Genomic DNA, 20,586 nt, shown 5'->3' with positions numbered 1-20,586 from the left:
GGTAGGGATTTCCCTGAGTCAGGGCTCTGAAAAAAATGTTTCTTTTCCAGCTTCCAGGGACTATTGGAGGAGATGCTATATGAATGCAGTCACAGTGATTCTCATGACTGCATAGCTGGGGCAGGGGTGGGGGAACATGGCTAATGGCTAATCAGTGAAAACAAAATGAAACTACTGGGGGGAAATTATTCAATGTTAGACACTATTCTTGGTGTATCCTTGCAGCCATATCCTTGCTGTAGATGTTTATGTTACCTCCAGATTAGATGTTGTAATTGCTCTATGTGGAGCCACATTTGAAATTCAGCAGAATAGGTTTTGACTGGTATTAGCTGCTATAAGCATGTTTAATGTTATGAGCTACTCAGCTGATTACTAGTCTCAATTCAAGATGGCGGTTAGCTACTTAAAGTTCTGAGCATCCAGATTTGGGGTAATTCAGGGAGCAGCTCTGTTATGAATAGCCCATGTTTTCAAGAGGGTACTCAAGGGTACACAGTACTGGCACCTCTTTTTTGTTGTTGTTAAAAAGTGTGACACTTCCTGTAACAACTTCATTGTTAGTACCGACACCTATTTTTCTATTAAAAAAGCGATCTTTGACCACCCAATGAGATCCTATGATAAATGTATTTGCCTTCAGATACCAGATTGATATCTGCTAGAAGCAGGGCTGCCCACTCAATATCAACTTGTTTTCCATGCAAGCTAGCTCTATTGCAACATTTAGATATTGAGTTGATGTTGCTGATTGGTCAGGAATTTGAAGTCTGAAGGGCTATGAAGTATTATATTCTGCTTCTGTTTTCAGCAGCGCTTTTATTTTTGGTGGTTTTAATATTGCTATGGTTGTTTAATAGAAAAACATGGCAAAACATAAAATGTTTAATTTATTTATGTTACACTGTAGCCGTTGGCCCTTTGGGCACTCCTTGTAAGCTGTAACTTGGCTGGCTCGTTCTGGCTTTTCTGCACAACTGCAGACATGCACTCAGCCAAAGACTGTTTTGTCTGTACGCTGTGGTGTTTGTGTGAACTGGGCCATCATATCAGACAAAGTTAGACAGAAGGAAGGGTGGCTACAGAGAAACTGCCCAAATGGAAAGGGTGGACCATATGTTTTGCCTCTAAAGCTTACTGGAAAAAATATCTGCTCTTTCCAGCAGCATTTGCAATATATCATTATATATTAAAGTGAGTAAATGGCATCCGTTGTGACATTTGTATGGCCGATAACTTAATTTAAAAGTTTTATACTGTGTGAGATAATTAATGAGCTCTAATATCTCTTTGCTGTAATTACATAATAAATCACACACAGTAAAACTCACTTTTGCAAAGCAGGACAGAGGTTTATTACTGGGAGAACAAAGGCCATATCTGAGGCTTTCTGTATTTCTGGAATTCTTAGCCGTTCCTCACTCGTCTGCCTTTTCCAGTATTCTGCTCTTAACTGTGAGCAATACCAGATGAGCTTTTGGAAGGCGAAGGGAATCCCAAAATGGGTGGTTTGGGAATAATTTGCCTGTAGGCTTTAGTTTTATAGGGATGTCGGAAAGAATCTGCAGTTGTTTTTCCCCCATTTTGCATAAACCTTTGAAACGTTCTTACAGTTTAGAGTGTAATTTTAGTTGCTGGACAGTTGGCTGTCCAGCATGTTATGTGCACGACCTCCAAAGCTTCACACAGGGGAAAATGAGGACTTGCCTGCAATGTGCCTATTCCTGTGGCAAGGATTGTTTTACGGAAGGCTCTTTGCTCTCCGGCATTATTCATTTGCTTAGCAAATTTATTGGGGTGGGGATAAAGCCAAGAGCACGATAGTGGTTCTTTTGGCAAAAGAAATAATGGTAAATATAGGATACTATCAATTCAAAATACAGTGATACCTCTGGTTACGTACTTAATTCGTTCTGGAGGTCTGTTCTGAACCTGAAACCGTCCTTAACCTGAGGTACCACTTTAGCTAATGGGGCCTCCTGCTGCCGCCGCACGATTTCTGTTCTCATCCTGAGGTAAAGTTCTTAACCCGAGGTACTACTTCCGGGTTAGCGGAGTCTGCAACCCAAAGTGTTTGTAACCCGAGGTACCACTGTATACTGTATACCTTGACATCAGCAATGTGTGAAGTGTCAGGCTATGTACTGCATGATACCTCAGGGCTTCATGCTTGTGCCGTTACTGACATGTGCACCCATCTGGGGATGCAACCAGCTACCCACTAAAGGGTTTCACTTCTAGAGATAAGGATGGTACCATTTCATACTGTGTTTTAAAAAAGAAAAAAAGAAACAAAACAAAAGGCATCCCTTGAGGGAGGATGATGTACCAGGGGCAGGGATTAAAAAACAGGGCATGTTCCTGATAAATAAGGGGTGGTTGGAGGAGATGTGTATGTGCTCTCCTTTGTATTGGATCATTTTTTTCAGAGAACTCCCTTTCTATATCAGTACTCTGGGTCCTTTATGACTTTTATACAGGAAAGAAGGTTGCTTTGGCATAATTCTGGATTCATCGCTGTCATGGAGGCATGGGTGATCTCCATGCCAGGGAATGTTTTCTACCTGCTTAGGCTGGTGACCCAACTCTGCCTCTGTGTGGGTGAAAATACCTTGCCAGAGACTGGCAGGCAAAGACAGGGGTGGTGGTGGAGGCTGACCCAGGAGAAGGGGCCAATGGTTTATGTGGTTTAGTGCCACCTGTGTGGCAGGAGCCAGGGTGGGAGGGAAAGGAAATGTCCAAGCAGTGTGAGGGAGGGAAGGGGGTGCAGGACATGTCAGAAGCAGCGGTATGCGGTCAGTGAACTAGGGCTAGACTAGTCCCCAAAATGTTCCCCTGGCACATCCTTCCAAAAGCCTGGGAAGCTTCTGCCCCGCTTGGGGGGGAGGTGCAATGGTTTTGGGGAAATGACCTTGCAGGCTAAATTTGAGCCCATGCTGTGCCTAATTAGGCGTGTAGCCCTATGCCTGGATTGCAGTACTTTCAATGGGAACAGTTTTAACATTTTAGAGCTTGTGATTTGCTTTTAGCTGATGGTTTCTTCACTGTTTATTTATGTTGACTGATGTATTTTTAAAGTTTTATGTTGTTTCTTTGGCATGTTTTTGTCTATATAACATAAATTGCTTTGGATGCATTATTTGTGTTAGGTGACCTATAAATTTTAATTTAATCTACTGAACCAATAGGCCAGTTGATAACTCAGGATTTTTGTGGTGTTGCAAGATGCAGCACAAACCTACATCTGCTGGTTCCCCCATGCCTGGTAATTAAATGTGGGATGGTGTTAAATCTAATATTCTGGCCAAATTCTAGGTTGAGTAATATTCTCTGGCTCCCTTATTTTTTCACTCCACCATTCTGTTTGGATGAGTAGCTCACCTCCTAACTAACTTTTATGTAGTGTTGCTGGCGAATTCATAGATGACTTCATTTTACTTGATCTGTAGACTTAAAGTTATTTTTCATATGAAGTTCATAAAGGGCTTTGGACAGAAGGTGCTATAGAAATGGATGCTATTTGCCAACAGTATGCAAGTGTTTTGCTTATTAGTAATCTTGGTAAAAATCAATTATTTACCATACATTCCACAAAATGGAGTCTATGAAAGAAAACAAGTCTCTAATGAACAAACCTCAAAAATTAGAAGTCTGGAAATCAGATATGATCCAGACTGGAGTTTCAATCTCTGGTCAAGAATAAGATTATAGAACTGGAAAGATAAATGAGCTTTTTTATAAATATACTTTGACCGCACAAATGTGATATGTAGTGCTCTTACTGTGTGTATGGTTTGGCAAGTTTTCACTTAGTTTCCAGCCTAAAATTCTAACGATTTTCCCTAGTCTACAATTTCAACAGCTTCACATTTGTTTTTATTCAATTTCTGTCCGATCAGATATGTTAAAGGCACTATCCTTAATGTATGGAAAACTAAGCTCTGTGGAAAATGCATTTAGCTGTAGGATTAATGGTAAAGCCAGGTATATTATCAAATCATTCAACATAATACAACACCAATCAATAATACTTGAAACATTGCTGGGCTTGTTTCTATCACTAAACTAAAGATGGTGGGGATTGAACCTGGAACTTTTCTGCATGCAAAATTATTAATAGGCTGATTTATGTTTCTTAATGCTCTTTGGTAAGATCCTCTATTGCTTGCTCTGCCCAAGTTCCAGCTTTAAATCTTTTTGTTAACCACACAGTTCTCTAACAACTTTGCCCTTATGTAATTGGGATGCGGGTGGCACTGTGGTTTAAACCACTGCGCCGCTTGGGCTTGCCAGTCGGAAGGTCGGTGGTTCGAATCCCCATGATGGGGTGAGCTCCCGTTGCTCAGACCCAGCTCCTGCCAACCTAGCAGTTCGAAAGCACGCAGTGCAAGTAGATAAATAGGTACCGCTCCTGCGGGAAGGTAAACGGCGTTTCCTTGCATTGCCTTGGCTTTGCCAAATGCAGCTTAGTCATGCTGGCCACATGACCTGGAAAAACTGTCAGCGGAAGCGGACAAACGCCAGCTCCCTCGGCCTGTAAAGCGAGATGAGCACCACAACCCCAGAGTCGTTCACAACTGGACTTAACTGTCATGGGTACCTTTACCTTTACCTAATTAAAGAAGGCTGATCGCCGAAGAATTGATGCTTTTGAATTATGGTGCTGGAGGAGACTCTTGAGAGTCCCATGGACTGCAAGAAGATCAAACCTCTCCATTCTTAAGGAAATCAGTCCTGAGTGCTCACTGGAAGGACAGATCGTGAAGCTGAGGCTCCAATACTCTGGCCACCTCATGAGAAGAGAAGACTCCCTGGAAAAAACCCTGATGTTGGGAAAGATTGAGGGCACAAGGAGAAGGGGAAGACAGAGGACGAGATGGTTGGATAGTGTTCTCGAAGCTACCAGCATGAGTTTGACCAAACTGCGGAAGGCAGTGGAAGACAGGAGTGCCTGGTGTGCTCTGGTCCATGGGGTCACGAAGAGTCGGACACGACTAAACAACAACAACAACAGCAGCAATTATTAGCATAAGGAGCAGAGGTGCCATTAAAGCATGGAAGCCAGTCTCGTTCACACCATACATTTAAAACCACCATTTTAACAGTCATGGCTTCCCCCAAAGAATCCTGGGAATTCTAATTAGTTAAGGGTCCTGGCTTCACAATCCCCAGCACCCTTAACAAGGTACAATTCCCAGGTTTCTCCAGGACTTTTAAAGTTGTGTAATAGAGCTTTAAAAGTATGGTGTTAACCTTCATCCTTTTTCAGCGGTTGATTTGTTGCTTCCATATTTTTTTTTTATCTGCTCACTGTTTGCGGGGCAAATTCAAAGTCATTCTGTCCTGTCTATTTGCACTTGTTGCTACTAGATGCATATCAAGGATGCAATGTTCTTGGGATCTCAGGCTGGTTCTACCAGTTTGGTAACTTGGGCAGTATCTTCTCCTTCCTAGGCTTCCTCAAGTTTATAATATCGAAAAGGATATAAAACTCAGAGCCAAGGTTTGACTACTAACTAACGGATCAGTAGCTGAAACAAGCGTTCTTCTTTCCCTTGTTAACGCTCCGGGTTTTATAGTGTCTGCTGCTGGCTTTAGGTTTGCAATGTCAAAAATCTCATCCACTGGTTTTAGATTTGTATAAAATTCTACAAGGACAGCTGGCCTGAGATTTTTCAGGTCTGCGGGGGGGGGGGGGGCGCAGAAAAATGCCCAGGAAAGGATATGGAATATCACTAAAGGAAGTTTTGGCCTGAAGGGAGCACACAGCTTGGATGGAGGAAAGGCGCAGGTGGTTTTAGAAAAGCCTGTTTGAAAGGATGGCTGGAAGATATTCAGGAATTGATTCTAGACGGAAGAAATGGATTGAGTGGAAAGCGATTTTATTCTTGAGGTATGAAAATAGCCCTGATGTAGCTTGAGTAAACTGGCTTTTGATCAGGGTGGCCGATGAATGTTGGATCAAATCCACTTCATGAATCTCATGTTACAACTTGGTTTAGTCATGCCAATCCTGGCAAATACCCCAGGTACTTTTTCATCCACCTTTCAGAAACAATCCAGCAAATATGTGAGGGCTGTTTTAATCATCACATGCCCTCTGTAGAGAGGGCAGCAACATCCAGGTGCCCATTGGGCCTGGTGGGTCAGAGGGCATGTCACCAAATGGTAGGCAGAACCAGGGAATAGGTAAAGCTGGAAGAAAATGGTTCCACAAACCCATTCCACGTTTGGCAGAGTGGTAGGATTTGGAGAGAAGTAACTTTCCGAAGAAACTATGTACTGTATAGGCTGCGGTCATATACAGGCATCTCTTCACTTGTGCATGATTGTGTATATAATTAGTTTAATTCATACCTGTAAATGGAATGAGAGAGCTGGAGAGAGGCTGAAGAGATAGCCTGAAGAGGACTTCAGTGAGGGCAGAGAAGAGACTGGAGGCACAGCAGGGCTTTTTCTTTAGGCCCCTCAGCCTCGCCACCTGGTAGCGCAGCAGCAGCACTCCTGCCGGCCCCAGAGTTTTAATTCCAGTTGTGGATATTTTTAGTACAGTATTATTATTATTTTGGAGAGTAGTATTTTGGAGAGGGAGTGGCAGAGGGCATTTAAAGGGTGTTAAGAGGGTGTTCCCACTTATGCGCATCATGCACCGGAACGTAACACCCACATAAGTGGGGAGTTGCTTATACATGCTTACATAAGAGTAAGCCCCAAGGAACTCAATTGAACCTACTTCTGAATAGTCCTGCAGAGAATTGCTCTGTATAGCCCATCAATACCTCACTTTCTCAGGTTGAAAAGAAAACCAGGTTCCCACTTCTATACAACAATTAAAGTTGCAGAAGCCGCCTGCCTAGTTTTGCATCTGACCACCCTCTGTCTCATATGTTTGCTCAGTTCATGCTTTCACTTGCCCCCCTCCCTTTCTAAGACTGCAGACTTTATGCATCTTTACATGGAAATAAGCCCCAGTGAGCTTGGTGGGATTTCTCCCCCAACAGATAGATATATAAGACAGGGTTGGGGAACCATTTTGGCTCCTTGGGTCAGATCCTTACCAACATCTGACATGCACACCAAATCTGACACGTGGCAAGGCTCCCCACCTGTCAATCATGTGACATCATTGTAATGAAACATAACTGACAGACGGTTTTGCTCTGATCTTAAAAGGGAAGTGGGAGGTGGCTTGCAAATCTTATGTCAATCTTAAAGACTGACAGATATCACTTTGATTTGCTGGTGTTCCATGCAGCTACTGCTTGCTATATATAAACACTCACACGTAGGCAAGCTCTGCAGAATAAGTTACGGCAATAATCCAACATTATCATGCCACTACTTAATACTTCACTTGTGTTGTGCTTGGGACTACTGGTAACATGAACAGCAATTTTAAACCACACATTTTTTGGTGAAAATCAAATACGTTGGTCCTCTGAATGAATGAATTTGGGGATTTCATTCGGCAAATGTACATGGTTGACAATCTCTCCCATAGCAAACCAGTCCAAATGATTACCAGATTAAAATAGCATTTGAACATCTGCCACAGGAACACCAATAATTCTATTGTTGCTGCTTTGACACCAGTTAAATATGATTTCCGAAAGCATCTGTAGTTGGGCCAAGTGGGATTGCCAATCTTGGCAAGGATTAGGCTCCTGTTCCTAAGGAGTTGCTTTAAAGTACAGTATGTCTCCTTGGATAGCCTTTTTTACTTTAGTATATATACTTCTTTCAGTTAGAAGGTCTTTGGTTTGAGAGAGGGTGGATGAAGAAAATTTGAAAAGGTTATTTCAACCCCACAAATCGAAACTGGATTTTAGGCCACCAAGTGAAAAAGGAAAGAAAGAAAAAATGTTAGGACTAGGCAACGATTTTTGCCAATTCTCCCTGCAGTTATTTTTCTTCTTCTTTGTGTAGTTTCTTTCTCTGGATCTTTACTGACATTTTCTACAACAGAAGTCTTGATTAATGCCAGATGTATAGCAAGCGTATGAAATTCATTGCTGTACTCGCCACTGCAGATCAATAAATACCCATGTTTTATTTTCCAAATGCTGCCTTCCACTACTCCTAAAACACCCTTCAGTTTAACAACTTGAATACATTTATGCAATTTAGGGTTGTATCACTGTCATGGTGGTAAATCAGCACTTTTATATTCTTATCTAGAGGGGTTGGCTTCTGTTCACCTTGTGGGTTTGGGGGTCTGCCTTTCTATCTCTCTCTCTCTCTCTCTCTCTCTCTCTCTCTCTCTCTCTCTCATTCCAAACTTTTGGAGAAGAGTAGGCACTGATGCTGGGAAAGATGGAGGGCACAAGGAGAAGGGGGCGACAGAGGACAAGATGGTTGGATAGTGTTTTCGAGGTTACCAGCATGAGTTTGACCAAACTGCGGGAGGTAGTGGAGGACAGAGGTGCTCTGGTCCATGGGGTCACGAAGAGTCGGACACGACTAAATGACTAAACAACAACAACAGGCTTGGTTGGAATTCACTGTAATTTGTATTTCAGATCTGTTGCCTTCAGTGTGAGGGCTTCTTGTTTGCTTGTTTGTTTTCGTGATAGGCAGCAGGATAGACATTTTTGTAGATCTGTGACAGATTGAAACTGTTCCTACAAAGTCATTTTCCATAAAACAATCTTTCAGTAAGAGTGGTCAAGAGATGTACTATTTCAGGATAGACCTTGCCCTTGTTTATTCCACGTAACTTGCTTTTGGAGAAGCAACAGCAAAAACAAAGTTGGCCAATGAGGGAATTAAGAATCCAGCCTCCTGGCTGGATCCAGTTTTCCTGCCCCAGATATATATGATATATTCAGATATATCCTCCTCCAAGGCCTCTATATGGTTACTGCTCAGAGTCATAATACCTTGGGTCTACCTCATGCTCGTCAGCTGTCCTGCTTTGAGCGGGACATCCTGGAATTACAGGAGCCATTCTGGCTTCTGATTATCTCCTGGGATGTTTTGTTTTGGCTTCCGCAAGGGCGCAGGCCTGAAATACACCTGTTTTGGGGGCTGTGAGCATGGCCCTGAAAGATGTGTGTCCCTATTTCCCTGTGTTGAGTGTTGGAGGGTATGCTACCTTGAGAGGGCTATGCACTGACGATCATTGCACATATCTCATGGAACACCATTGGAGGATCAGTGTGCTATTTTTTAATTGTATTTTATTTGGTCTGCCTTCATGCAGTTAGCTCTGCATGTAAGTAGGAGCTGCTGGAATTCACTGTACACAGCAGCTACCACAGAAGTCTTTATGAAAACTAGTCCTTTGGGTAATTTTGATGGGTTGTATTCAGTGTAGCACTAAGCAAACTGTTTTGTCACTGCAAGTATTTCTCCTTGCACATTCTTCCCCTCTCCCTACAACATATTCCCTAAATCTGTTCTGGGGTTTTCCCCAAGCCTCTGGAGCAGATTTGGGAATTGCATGGGGTGTGTGCAGGGGGAGGAAATTCCATTGCACTAGTGCTAATCCTTGCGCAAGAGCAACAATTTAATTGAATATCACCCAGAGACTTCAGGTGGCTTTGTTTGTACAGTGGTACCTCGGGTTAAGAACTTAATTCGTTCTGGAGGTCCGTTCTTAACCTGAAACTGTTCTTAACCTGAGGTACCACTTTGTTAATGGGGCCTCTTGCTGCTGCTGCCGCACCGCCACCGCGCAATTTCTGTTCTCATCCCAAAGTTCTTAACCCAAAGTACCATTTCTGGGTTTGTGGAGTCTGTAACCTGAAGCCACTGTAATCGATTTGTTCCCTGCCTTTTGTCTAAGGAACTCAGGGCAACATAAAAGGTTCTCTCTTGCAACACCCATGAGGAGTAGGTAGGACTGAGATAATGACTCTTCCAGTGTTAGAGGTGCACTTAGTGGAGACCTGGGAGAGGAGCTTTTCAATCCAGATACCCATATAATGGGACTCCTTTTCCAGAAAGATTCAGTCAGCAATTTCTCTCATGATTTTGAGATGGTCTGTTAAGACTGCTTTATTTTGCCCGACTCTGGCTCCCTGTTGTGCTGATTGTGATTTTCTTGTGTTGACCTTGTTTTAATGACTTTGTCATGCTCTCAGATTTTTATTGTTAGATTTCAGTACTTTGCAATATGACCTAGCTGCTACAGAGCCTTGACTACCTATATATCTCCCTTCCGCACAGGCTCTGTGATGAGGACTGCATCTCCTCAGCCACAGAACTGATCTTCAAAACAACTTTTGGAGTGACCGCTGTGAATTTCCTAGCAATTCAGGATGTGGTCACTTGCAATATTATGATTTGCAGGTGCTTTTGCAAGACTACTTCTCATGTATAAACTAAAATTGCCTCATGGTGCTCCAGCCCTGTATCAGTGCAGAATTGGTAACATTATAGAGTTTAAAGGTTTCTATGAAGAAAGGGTAGGAGCTTTGTGAATAAAATGGAAAATACGCAACAGAGTTTGAAGAAATAACTTCATAGTTTAATTCTCTAAATGATGTTTTGCAAAATGCAATGCATTTTGTGAGCTGTGATGTGTGTTTCTCTTGGCTCTGCAGTGCAAAATGTGTGGCTTACACAAACTGACCCTAGCAAAAGTGTTCTGGTGGTAACTTAAAATGGTACAGACAAATGACTCTGAAAATGTATTTGTTTTGGTGCCTGTTAGCTGTTCTGTTCAGTGTTAGTTCCGATATATTTATATTTGGGTATTTTTGTGGCAGCAGGTATTTTGTGACTTCATTATGCCAACTTTTCTCAGAAAGCTGATTTGTCTGAACCCGGAGCCGAAGGAGTGCCAAAGCTAATATAGTTGGAAAGCCAATGGCGAGAACTGACTTATCTGTGACATTTTCTTACATGTGCTTCTTAAAATGGCATGTGGTACTTGTTCTCAGTGAACAAGAACTTGTTCTCAATGAAACTGTAGTTACAGAATACAGTGGTACCTCGGGTTAAGAACTTAATTCGTTCCGGAGGTCTGTTCTTAACCTGAAACTGTTCTTAACCTTTATCTAATGAGGCCTCCTGCTGCGGCAGTGCGATTTCTGTTCTCATCCTGAAGCAAAGTTCTTAACCCGAGGTACTATTTCTGGGTTAGCAGAGTCTGTAACCTGAAGTGATAGGAACCTGAAGCATCGGGAACCTGAGGTACCACTGTAATTAGGTGCTGCCAACTGTTCCGGGTCCTGGGCTTACTGGGGCAATTCAACATGGTAAAGATCAGTGCTATTTTTTTCTGGGAAAAGAAGTGCTGGAACTCACCACAAACACCTCCCTTGTTCTCTTATAATGACAATGGCTCACACCTCAAAGGTGCGGGAACTCCATTCTGGCTGAAAAAAAGTACTGGTTAAAGAGAGATACTGACAATTCCCAATAAAAAATGGAGGGCACAATTGCTGGGGCTCTGTCACAGAGTTTGTTCCCCGCACTGGGGGTGACTGGGAATAGAGTCACGATCAGATAAAGTTCACCTTCTCCTCCACTGCCCTTCAAGGATCTTGAGTCTTCCCCGGAGACGTTTAGCTATTGAATCTGAAGTCATTGCTGCTCTTTCCACTTTCATGTCAGCTGGGTTTCCTAGTTGGGATAACATTAAAGCAATCTTCATTCTCAGAGTTTCCAGCTCCACCCTTGGACCCAGTTGGCGGTGGCCACAATGCTCCATCACCAATTGCACCATACCCTAGCAGAGCCCTCTAGGTTCCCTTTCCTATTCCTTCTGTTGCCTTCTCTCTTTACTACACCTTTCTACCTTTCCTCCACTGCTCATCTTGATGCCCTTTCATGCTTAACTTCTTCACTGGCCTGTGCCTGAGCCCACCAAGGTCCATCCATCTTGTTTTGATTTCTCCTGCACTGCCTTGAGCTGTCACTGAGGCCCCTTCACTTGCTGTTTCCTAACCTTGTGGTCCACAGTCCTTTCATAATAATGAAAAATCTTAATCTGATGGCTAAACAAGTAAATCTTCCCCCTGCACACATACACACTTTTTGGCTAAGAGCGTCAGATGCATTTAGTGATGGATCTTGTTGCTGGTCTGTAAGTGCCCTCTGTTGGCCAATGCTGAAATATCTACTTTAGGTCTAATAAATCCATCTTATTGTTATGGCTCCTGGGCACCTGATATTAATAATAATAATAATAATAATAATAATAATAATAATAATAATAATAATTAATAATAATAAATTATTTATACCCCACCCATCTGGCTGAGTTTCCCCAGATATTAGTCCTACACAAAACCTGCCACCAGGTTCAGAAAGAAAATGAAATCTGGTACATAATAAGCACTGGTAACTGCAGAACATGCCACTGTGCTCTAAGACCTTTTTATTTGCTTTTGAAACTACTTGGGAATAATAAGTGAGATATAGGCTTGAAGGACCAAAGTAATAACTTTTTGGAAGCATCTAAATCAGGGTGGCTCGACTTTTCATACCAAGTGGGCCACAAGAGTAAAAAAAGGGGGGGAAAGGGGAAAAAGTAAAGGACCCTTGAACGGTTAAGTCCAGTCAAAGGCGATTATGGCACGCATCTTGCTTTAAGGCTGAGGGAGGCGGAATTTCTTCACAGACAGCTTTCCAGGTCATGTGGCCAGCATGACTAAACTACTTCTGGCTCAACAGAACACCATGATGGAAGCCAGAGTTCACGGAAATGCTGTTTACCTTCCCACCGCAGTGGTACCTATTTATCTACTTGCACTTTGGGCATGCTTTCAAACTGCTAGGTTGGCAGAAGCTGGGACAGAGTGACAGAAGCTCACTCCATCGCAGGGATTTGAACTGCCGACCTTCTGATCGGCAAGCCCAAGAGGCTCAGTGGTTTAGACCACAGCGCCACCTGCGTCAGCATGGAACCTATGGACTGCACGTTGCTTTGTTGCGTGGGGGTGATGGGGGGAAGGTGGGCCAAAATGTAAAGCCCTCTCCCAGCCCTTGTGCTACCTTCCCAAAGCTGGCTAAGTGAGGTGCTGGCAGGGTCCTAGAGGCCTCCCACCTTCTTCCCAAAGCTGGAAAACAGGTAAATAGGCTTTGGAAAGGAGGCAGGGGTACTCTTACTTACCTGGCTTTGGAAAGGCTAAAGGGGTCTATGTGTGTGAAATGTTGTTGGGGGCTGCTAAAAAAGGCATTGAGGGCCACATGTTAGACCACCCTGATTTAGATTGTGCTCTGAATGCAAATTCTTCATTTCTAATAATGGAGTGTTCTTGTTTTGTGTATATATTTATTAATTTAATACATTAACACCCTGTGGGTGAAAAACTGGGGTCTTTGAACAAAAATGTGGCTTTTGAATCTTTTATTGCTTGCCTTATAAAATAAACTAGATTTGTAGGTTTTTCTCTTTCAGCAACTATATTGCCATCCAAACCTTTTGGGGGACAGACCAGTTTCTCTGTGCAGCAATATGCCATTTCTAGCTGATTAATCTTTCCCATTATGTAGCTTCTCTTCTCTTCCTATACAAGAGCTCCCTCTGCTTGAGAATGGTAGCGTAGTTATAGCAAATGCATTCCTCATTTTATCCCCTGAATATTTGTATGCTTCGATTCTGCTCTTAATTAGATTTATTATTATTTTATTTTTGGAGAGGGTAGATAATTGCTGACTCACCTCAGAACTAATAGAATTTGGCTTCCACATCCCTTTACTGTCTCTTTATCCTGAAATAATAACTATAAAGGGGGCATTTTTTGTTGCAATTAGGTTCTTAGAAAACCATGCTAAAGTCAAAGTGCTGTTGCTTATTGTACCTTGGTCTTTCCACAGAATAAAAGAACCACTCCCTGTTTATTCCTGTCACATTGGTGAATGTCTGTGTCTACTGTTGGGTGTCTTGATTTGGTTCCCCAAAATATTATCTGTTTGCCATGTGTCCTTTCTAGTGGAGATGACAATGTACAATATTGTAGAATATCTGAGTAGCCTTGCCTGCCATGTTTTTCTTCCAGTCCTTTTTTTTAGTCATATCCACATTTCCTTGTTGAAATGCATGTGCTCTGACACTAGTCTTTGCGCTCTTTCTCCCCTCCCTTCGTGACATTCTTATTATCATTTGGCAAACCTTGTCATTTTGCTGCTTTTCCTTCTAGAATTTTTCAACTCTGTGGCCCAAATAGTAATGGAAGCCTTCTGCAGATGGACATATATATATGTTGCTTGTCTGGAAGCATTCCTTCTATCTATATTTAAAAATGACCGTTTCTTTTGCTTATTTTTCAGGACCCCTTAGATCCAACCAAGGCAGCATTTGTGGTCAGTTCACTGGTGCCAAATGGAGTGGCTGAGCGTGGTGGCGAACTCTTCCCTGGTGACCGTCTGGTCTTTGTCAATGACATGTGTTTGCACAATACTACTCTGGCAGAAGCTGTAGAGGTGTTGAAATCTGTGCCACCAGGAAAAGTTCACCTTGGGATCTGTAAACCTTTGATGGTAAGGGTTGGTCATCTTATGTTATGTAACCTCCCAAATTCAGCAAAACTAGTTTGAGTGGAGTTTCCTATGCAACCCAGCTGGGGCTTGCAAGAAACAGACCAGGCCTGACCTGCTAAATTCTTTGAGCATGGCATATCTTATGAAGTGGTGTGCTGAAGGGAAAAGAAACATTTTTCTTTGATACTCTTGGAGTGAGAGTTTGAGTCTTGATTTATACTAAAGACTTGTTTGGATTTCTGTCTCCCATTTATTTTAGAAATCACCCTGTTAGCTGCAATGCAGTTTGAAAATTCAGTAAAATATACAACTTAGATCCATTGATTTCAGTAGATCTAATCTGGGTTTGACTTAGTTCAATACCTTGCAGCGTAAGTGATTTTAAAGCACAGCAGCAGCCAGCCAAGATAAAATCGCAGACAGTAGTGAAATCAAAGTCGTGTACAAACAGGAATGTCTTAACCAGTCTCCTTAATTAAAGGAGGATGCCACTGTTGAGAACTTTATGTTTAGGATAGCCACATTATTTTGGATTAATAGGATTCAAAATTCTGACTTTCTCCAGGCAAGATTTTTTTTTTTAATGGGCTTTCCTGTCATCATGCAGTCTTGCCCACTTTTACTGAGCTATTTCTTCTGAATCTTTTACGTAGCACAAGTACTTCTGGTGTAGGATGTCTCATGCAATCTTTTTCTCCTGTGACACGGGGCAATTTGGGTTAATCTGTTCAAGAATAGAGAGAGTGCATTGCTGCACAGATTACTGGCATAATGTTCACTCTCTGATGATCAAATAAACCATGATATGAATGAGCACCCTGCACCTACATGCAGCCACTTTGCTCCTCCATTTGCACTGTTACAATATGAGAGCAACGCAGCTGCAAACTGGCAGCTTGGTGAAAACGTCACATGATGTGACTAGCTGTGGGAAAGAATCTTCCCAGAAGTTCACAGGCTTCATTTGCTCAGTGTGTAATATGAGACCTTCCTGTTGCGTATGTGAAGGAAGTCTTTGCCACTTGCTTGCTGAACACTGAATTGTTCGGACATGTTTTTTGTAGAGTTGCACAGTGAGAAAATAAACAAGATGTAGAAAGACTTTCTGACTATCTTCTTTTCTCCTGCTGGCATGCAAGGAGGGAAGGGGGTGTGCATTTTCCACGCTGGGAAATGTCGCCTATCTCAATCTCCTGGACTGCGGAGATAGCAGCCAGGGCAGATCACCGGTAAGCAAGCCCGGGAGCCTGGGAGAGGAGCCAGTCTCTCCGGAGGGGGCTTGTTTTCCAACATGCACCAGCACAAAATGGAGCTAGGAAGTCATAGTTCCCATTGCTTCCCATTACATTCAAGCTGAGAAACTGTGAGTAATGGCTTCCACACCAGCCAGGATATGGAGCCAGCTTTAAGCCATGGCTTGTTCCAATCACACTTTCCCAGCTCGGATTTAATGGAAAGATATGTGATACAATGGAAGGATAAAGTGCACATTGGTACAAAAAGTATTAACTTGACCTACATATATATATATAGTTCTGGACTGTGAACTGGAGGTAAATGACCAGGGAAGCTCAGTGAAAAGGTTGGCCCAGTGTGCTGTAGCCGTGAAAAAGGCAAAATCAGTGTTAGGGATCCTTAGGAAATAAAATTGTCAGTATAGTACTCTGCTATTATATAAATCTATTGTCTGACTGTACTTGGCACTGTGTACAGTTCTGATTGCTGCACCTCCAAAAGGATATTGCAGAGCTTGAAAAGGTTCAGAACACAAAGCTTAGACCAGTTCCCTATGAGGACAGGTTACATTATTTGGGGATTTTAGTTTAGAAGAAAGGGTGATAAGCACCTAGGAACTTAAGAAGTTGCCTTATATCGAGTCAGCTCATTGATCCCTCTAGTTCAGTGCTGACTCTCAGCAGCCCAACAGAATTCATCCCAACTCTGCCTGGGGATTGAATCTAGGACATTCTGCGTCCAAAGCAGATGCTCTACCACTAAGCTGCAGCCCTTCCTGAATACCTTGGCTGCCATTTTCTACAGTTTCCCCCCAAGTCTAGTACTGGGCAGTGTTACAAATACCAGAAAATAGATAGTGTAAGGCTGTCAAATTAATACGGCTCTGAATACCAGTTGTACATCACAATATAAATAAATAAGGTGACTCCCTCTGCTCTCGTGTCCTGCTTGTGGACTTTCCATAGGCATCTAGTTGGCCACTGTGAGAAGAGGATGCTGGACCAGATGGGCCTTTGGGGGTTCTTATCATTTAAATGTGGCCAATGTCAGTACAGTCATACCTCGGGTTGAATGTGCTTCGGGATGAGCGCGTTCGAGTTGCGCTCCCGGAAGTAACAGAGCGTGTTACTTCCGGGTTTCGCCGCTTGTGCATGTGCAGACGCTCAAAATGACGTCATGTGCAGAAGCGGTGAAAAGTGACGCGTGCGTGCGCAGACGTGCTGTCGCTGGTTACGTTTGCTTCTAGATGCGAACGGGGCTCCGGAACGGATCCCGTTCGCATCTAGAGGTACCACTGTATATGCATATTGTTTATTGGTTACTTACTGGCTTTATGCTTCTGAGTACATCTTCTATGTTCTTCATCCATATGGCTGCTTATAAAGGCTCTGATATGATTGGTTCTGGATTTGATGCTTTTTAACATGCTGCACCTTATTATATAAGCTAGATATAGGAAACTAGTAATATGTACGTGTGTATAAGAATACAGAAAAATATAGTGAAATGTGAGGAAAACAGCAAAAACAAACCAATAAGCCAGACATATGGGCAAGATAAAAATGGTACCCAAACCCTTATGTTGCACTAATTTTATTTCTTCTACTTTGGCTTATTGCTTTCAGTAAGTTACTACATAAATAAAGTTAGGAAAAACAGCAGGGCAGTTTCTAAGCTCATCATCATCTATGATTTTCACTGGCTTAAGCAAAACATATTTACATAGCTTTAACTTTTTAATCAAGTGTTTTAAAAGTTTGTAATGCAGTCAAGTGATCCTGGAATAACTGATGTTGTAGACTGCCTAAGCTAAATACTGATGGACCTTGTCAGTCCCCTGGATAGGAGACCACCGAGAGCCCAAGTATAAACAGGACATTTAACATTTTACCATAAAATTTGTACTCTGTACTTTTCGTATGACTTGTGTCTCTTGAGTTTACTTTCTGCATTCCTTCTGGCTTACTTTTCAGCTGTGCCCCTCTGCAAGCTAGTTTCTTGCCATTCTCTTTCTCAAAAAGTTTGGCCATTTATATTTTCCTGATTAGTGTCTTATTTTTTTAAAGGGAGGAAATAATCAGCAGGGGACCTCTTCTACTGTGGATCCCAAGGGTATTGCCAAAAGTTTTGTATTTCAAGAACCAATCAATGATGTGAACTCAATATGCCTTGAAGTTCCAAAGGTATTTATTGACTGTTTCTTTTGTTAAATTTAAAGTAGTGGTGCATAGAGTTTTTTTATTTCTTAAAAAATGGTGGGGAACAGGAAGTGTTTCCTGCTTCCATCAGGAACTGAACCTTTTCTCAAGATCAACTGTGTTGTTGTTGTTGTTGTTGTTGCTTAGTCGTTTAAAGGTAAAGGTAAAGGTACCCCTGCCCGTACGGGCCAGTCTTGACAGACTCTGGGGTTGTGCGCCCATCTCACTCAAGAGGCCGAGGGCCAGCGCTGTCCGGAGACACTTCCGGGTCACGTGGCCAGTGTGACAAAGCTGCATCTGGCGAGCCAGCGCAGCACACGGAACGCCGTTTACCTTCCCGCTGGTAAGCGGTCCCTATTTATCTACTTGCACCCAGGGGTGCTTTCGAACTGCTAGGTTGGCAGGCGCTGGGACCGAGCAACGGGAGCGCACCCCGCTGCGGGGATTCGAACCGCCGACCTTTCAATCGGCAAGCCCTAGGCGCTGAGGCTTTTACCCACAGTGCCACCCGCGGTTTAGTCGTGTCCAACTCTTTGTGACCCCATGGACCAGAGCACGCCAGGCACTCCTGTCTTCCACTGCCTCCCGCAGTTTGGTCAAACTCATGTTGGTAGCTTCGACAACACTGTCCAGCCATCTCGTCCTCTGTCGTCCCCTTCTCCTTGTGCCTCAATCTTTCCCAGCATCAGGGTCTTTTCCAGGGAGTCTTCTCTTCTCATGAGGTGGCCAAAGTATTGGAGCCTCAGCTTCAGGATCTGTCCTTCCAGTGAGCACTCAGGACTGATTTCCTTAAGAATGGATAGGTTTGATCTTCTTGCAGTCCATGGGACTCTCAAGAGTCTCCTCCAGCACCATAATTCAAAAGCATTAATTCTTCGGCGATCAGCCTTCTTTATGGTCCAGCTCTAACTTCCATACATCACTACTGGCAAAACCATAGCTTTACTGTACACATCCCTAAATCATCTACTCTGATCAATTCCACTATTCGAGCAAAAAGGCTTGGCCATCCAGTGTTCTTCATAATGTTCTCGTGAATGTTGTGGTAGGTATAACACTAGGCCTTGAGGGTAAATTTACTGTGAGGTAAATTGAATTGCCTTGTGCTTCTTTTCCATATACAGTAGTCTCTTTCTATCCCTGCAGCATAGTATATTAATTGGAACCCCACCTCCTTTTGATCTGGCCCCCAACTTCATTTTATAGACTAAAACAGCCAGATGAAAAGCTGGCTCAAGGTCTTCCTGAAGTAACAGCATGAGGAGCATCTGGGTAATGAGGGATATCCCCATCCCCGCTCCATTCTGCTCCTCAAGTTGCTCTCAGCATTCTGTTGATAGAGTATATGTGCATTTGAGAAGAATTTTGTTGTTGTTTAGTCATTTAGTCGTGTCCGACTCTTCGTGACCCCATGGACCAGAGCACGCCAGGCACTTCTGTCTTCCACTGCCTCCCGCAGTTTGGTCAAACTTATGCTGGTAGCGTCAAGAAGAATAGTAGAACACAAATGAGCACCTTTTTTGGCTACATATAGGTTAACAATTTGCAGTGAGCCTCTCAGGCAAAATAGGTTTCCTTCTTTCTCCAGTGCCCCATAGCCTTATGTGTTGCAGCATCTTCTGACTTACTTGCTATTAATACTATGGCCCTGGTCCTGCATCATAACCAAATATTTGCGCTCATTACTTTCTCCTCTGTTCACGTGCTTCTGTTTCCCTTCCTCATTTTTATATCAGCTGTAGTTTGCTGTGACATCCAGAGTGGAATACTTCCATTCCAGCCATAGTTTTCAGCCTCTGAACAGAAATAGAAACGTTTAATTTAATCTGGCATTAAACGCAAGGAACCAAGTGGGACCTACTTCCAAGTAAACATGCATGGAGTTGTGCTGCAGTCCCATCAAATTCCACATGTCCCTGGAATTCACCAAAGCTTGCTTTTATTACAAATTCAGCCAATAGAAGAACTTCTGTGCTTCAGTTATTTTTAATACAAAATAATGCTTTATGTATGTGTTTTATTGTACAGTTTCATTTTCCTAATATTGTGAAATTGTTTTATAGATTCCCGCCCCCCCCAAGAAAGGCAATAGTTGTAAAATCTAAAATGTTCCCAGGATGCAACTATGATAAACAGTAATTCTCCACCCTCCTTCTTTTAAAAGGGCTACTGCAAATCTCTACTTTCATTTTATTATTATTATTTAATACAGGACTTCAGAGCTGAATCTTTCTCTAGAGAGGAACTTGTGGATGAACCGATCCTGCATTTGGGGAGGCAGTTTCAGCTTGCACAGAATGAGGTGGATGCTGATAAGGAGTCATGGGAAATGCATGAGTTTTTGAAGCCTTCAGAGGCTCATCTTGGTGAAGAACGGGAGATGCTGGTGGATGATGAGTATGATGTGGATCAGGATTATTTTGGCTATATGCCACCAGGTGTAAAAGAGCCGGCTCCATCTAGTGAGATCCACACTGAAACTGGAAGGCATTGGGCAAAGGAACTAGAACCTCCTACCATGGAAGAACTAAGTTCTGACATGGGCCTTGGTGCTGCTAAAGAGGTACTTCTTCTTTTTTTGCATATACAGTAGCAAGAGAAGTAGGAACAAGTTTTAATGTGAAGTATGAGGATGGGATGTCACCTGTTCATTACGGATATTGCTGGGGAGTTTTGCATTTGAGGGCAAACTCCGATATCTAAATCGGGAATGGGGAGC

General features: G+C 42.8%; 1 protein-coding gene across 6 annotated transcripts in view; it reads left to right on the top strand.

Moving 5' to 3' along the window:
* PATJ (PATJ crumbs cell polarity complex component) overlaps positions 1 to 20,586 on the top strand; it is a 157,843-nt gene that overhangs the window by 29,955 nt on the left and 107,302 nt on the right. For all 6 annotated transcript variants that reach the window (XM_053392227.1, XM_053392225.1, XM_053392226.1 and 3 more), the window contains exons 18-20: positions 14,224 to 14,433; positions 17,736 to 17,852; positions 20,080 to 20,430. In XM_053392227.1, coding sequence (XP_053248202.1) covers positions 14,224 to 14,433; positions 17,736 to 17,852; positions 20,080 to 20,430 — 678 coding nt within the window. The remainder of the gene's footprint in view (positions 1 to 14,223; positions 14,434 to 17,735; positions 17,853 to 20,079; positions 20,431 to 20,586) is intronic.

This window comes from Podarcis raffonei, chromosome 6 (assembly GCF_027172205.1).
Source record: "Podarcis raffonei isolate rPodRaf1 chromosome 6, rPodRaf1.pri, whole genome shotgun sequence".
Lineage (NCBI taxonomy): Eukaryota > Metazoa > Chordata > Lepidosauria > Squamata > Lacertidae > Podarcis > Podarcis raffonei.
Note: the sequence above shows the minus strand (reverse complement) of the source record. Positions and strands in the feature narration are given on the sequence as shown.